Source organism: Scyliorhinus canicula, chromosome 17 (assembly GCF_902713615.1).
Source record: "Scyliorhinus canicula chromosome 17, sScyCan1.1, whole genome shotgun sequence".
Classification (NCBI taxonomy): domain Eukaryota; kingdom Metazoa; phylum Chordata; class Chondrichthyes; order Carcharhiniformes; family Scyliorhinidae; genus Scyliorhinus; species Scyliorhinus canicula.
The window spans coordinates 110,939,317-110,942,544 of NC_052162.1; the positions used below are offsets into that span (position 1 = coordinate 110,939,317).

At 51.3% G+C, this 3,228-nt stretch overlaps 1 protein-coding gene across 1 annotated transcript; it reads left to right on the plus strand.

Annotated features, from left to right (window-relative positions):
- Positions 1–441: 441 nt before the first annotated feature.
- On the plus strand, positions 442–2,440 carry LOC119951519 (gastrula zinc finger protein XlCGF8.2DB-like; the record flags this gene model as incomplete). The annotated part of the gene is made up of 1 exon (XM_038774722.1): positions 442–2,440. A coding segment is annotated over one exon (1,023 nt), but the record flags the coding sequence as incomplete, so codon positions are not given.
- Positions 2,441–3,228: the final 788 nt, after the last annotated feature.

Consider the following 3,228-nt stretch of genomic DNA (forward strand, 5'->3'; position numbering starts at 1 on the left):
GTACGGAGCGTCGGAGGACGGTAGGCAGGACAGAGTCTCAATTGGTTCCCGAAAAAGGGAAAGATTGGTGGAATGTTGCATAAAAAATAAAATTGTCTGTGATCTATCCTATACTTACATTGATCTGTGTAAACTCAGGGGATCGGAAAGGCAGGATTTGCAGACGGGAATCTGGAATCGAAGATTGGGCCAAGATCTTGACAGAGTCACTCAATTCATCAGGACATGAAAATCCTCAGCTTTCGAACATGGAAGGAGAAATGTTTGTCGGTTTTGTCTGTGGGAAAGGACTTCAAACATCACTGTGACTGGAAAAGCACCGAGACACACATAAGTCCGAGTGAGAGTGTTCCAGAGCACTGACTGTGGAAAGAGCTTTAACCAGTTACACAGCCTGAAAAAACATCACACCATTCACAGTGGGGACGAGATTTCAACTGATTGTTAAACCTGGAGAGACAGAAGGACACCAGCACCCTGGAGAAACCATGGAAATGTGGGGACTGTGGGAAGGGATTCCGTTCACCTTCTGCCCTGGAAATCCATCACCGCAGTCACACTGGAGAGAGGCCATTCACCTGCCCCGTGTGTGGGAAGGGATTCAGTGAATCATCCACCCTGCAGACGCACCGGCGTATTCACACCGAGGAGAGACCGTTCACCTGCCCCGTGTGCGGGAAGCGATTTGCTTGTTCGTCCCACCAGCTGACCCACCAGCGGGTTCACAATGTGGAGAGGCCGCACACCTGTACCGAGTGCGGGAAGGGTTTCAATTACCCATCCCAGCTGAAGACGCATCGCCGCACTCACACCGGGGAACGACCGTTCACCTGCCCCGTGTGTGGGAAGGGATTGACTCGTCTAGCCAGCCTGCAGACACACCAGCTGGTTCACACCGGGGACAAGCCGTACATCTGCTCCGAGTGTGGGAAGGGATTTAGCAATCCATCCATCCTGCGGAAACACCGGCGAGTTCACACTGGGGAGAGACCGTTTACCTGCTCCCAGTGTGGGAAGGGATTCACTCAGTCACAACACCTGCTGACGCACCGACGACTTCATACGGGGGAAAAGCCGTTCACCTGCTCTGAATGCGGGAAGGGATTCAGCGATGCATCCAGCCTGCGGAAACACCAGCAAGCGCACGCTGGGGAGAGGCCGTTCACCTGCCCTGAGTGCGGGAAGAGATTCACTCAGTCATATAACCTGCTGACGCATCAGAGGCTTCACACCGGCGAGAGGCCATTCATCTGCTCCCAGTGCAGGAAAGGATTCACTCAGATGTCCCAACTGCTGACGCACCGGCGAGTTCACACTGGGGAGAGGCCGTTCACCTGCTCCCAGTGCAACAACAGATTCAGGGATTCCTCCACCCTGCAGAAGCACCAGCGACTTCACACAAGGGGAGGCCATTCCTCTGCTCCGAGTGTGGGAAGCGATTCACTCAGTATGCCAGCCTGCTGACACGCGACAGCAGTCACAGCAATCGATGACCCTTCCAATCCTTTGACTTTTCTCTTTTCAAATTTATTTACGGGATGCCAGCGCTTATTTCCCAGCCCCAAATTTCCCGTTGACAAGGTGGCGGTGAGCTGCCTTCTTGAGTCGCTGTGGTGTAGATACACCCACAGTGCTGTTAGGGCAATGACTCTATGTGCTTGACTGCAGGGGAGGGGCTGGCTTTAAACATTCCACGGAACCGACGGTCTAACCGTGCCTACGGCTGGAGGGGAGGCCGCCCAACCAGGCAAGGAGGTTGAGAATGTCACTCAACCTGCTGATGCACCAGTGGTTCGCGCTGAGGAGGGACCATTCAACGGTGTCGGAAGGGATTTACTCAGTCACCACACTGGCTGACGCACCAGCGACTCCACCAGCACCTCCAGGGGTCAGATTGTGCAGCTGTTGCTGCTGCGAGTCACATCCCGGATGGAACCGTGTTCATTCTGACAGTTGGAGTCTGTTTCGACTCATGTTAGTAAATCCAATGGCTGATCATAGAATCTCTACAGTGCAGAAGGAGACCATTCGGCCCATCATGTCTGCACCGACACTATGAAAGAGCAATCTACCTCGGCCCGTTCCCCCACCCTATCCCCACAACCCCACCTAATCGGCACATGTTTTTGACACTGAGGACCAATTTTATCATGGCCAATCCACCTAACCTGCACATTTTTGGACTGTGGGAGGAAGCCGGAGCACCCGGAGGAAACCCACGCACACACGGCGAGAATATTCAAACTTCACACAGTTACCCAAGGCCGGAATTGAAACCGGGTCCGTGGAGCTGTGAGACAGCAGTGCGAACCACTGTGCCACCGTGCTGCTCTGATGTGGAGATTCATGCTCTGGTTCTGTTAAGTACATCAGCCATGTTTCAGCAATCAATGTGTCAAATCTTTGTTGTTTCTCAGATAAAACAAAAACTTAACCCACATGACTCCTTGCCGCTACAGTACCCATTTATGAGGCTATAATAAAAGCCTGTGAAATCCTTGGCTTTATCGATGGAAGCATAGAACACAAAAGCAAGTAAGTCATGGTGAGTCTTCGCAAAACTTCACTTCATCATCACCTTTCTTATGAGGAGAAGTTGAGGAGGTTGGGCCTGTATTCATTGCAGTTTAAGAAGAATGAGAGGCAACCTTATTGAGACCTATAGGATTCTCATGGGGCTTGACAGGGCAGATGCTGAGAGGTTGTTTCCCTTGTGGGAGAGTCCAGGACTTGAAGGCATCATCTCAGAGTAAGCGGTCGGCAATTTAAGACAGAGATGAGGAGGAATTTCATCTCTCAGAGGGTAGCGAATCTGTGGAATTCTTTACCGCAGAAAGCTGTAGAAGCTGGGTCGCTCAGTATGGTCAAGGCTGAGATAGACAGATTTTTAATCAGTGAGGGAACCAAGGGTTACATGGATAAGGCGGGAGAGTGGAGTTGAGGATTATCACGTCAGGTAATCAGGAAGGCTAATGGAATGTTGGCCCTGATTCCAAGGGGGTTGGAGTATAAGAGTCGGGAAGTCTTGCTGAAGCTGGACAAGGTGCTGGTGACACCACATCTGGAGAACCGTGGGCAGCTTTGGGTCCCCTTATTTAAGGAAAGATATTGGAGGAGGTTTAGAGAAGGTTCACTAGGATGATCCCAGGTATGGAGGGATTGTCTTTGGAGTAAAGATTCAACAGGTTGGGACTCATTGGAATTTAGAAGAAAGAGAGATGATCTCAT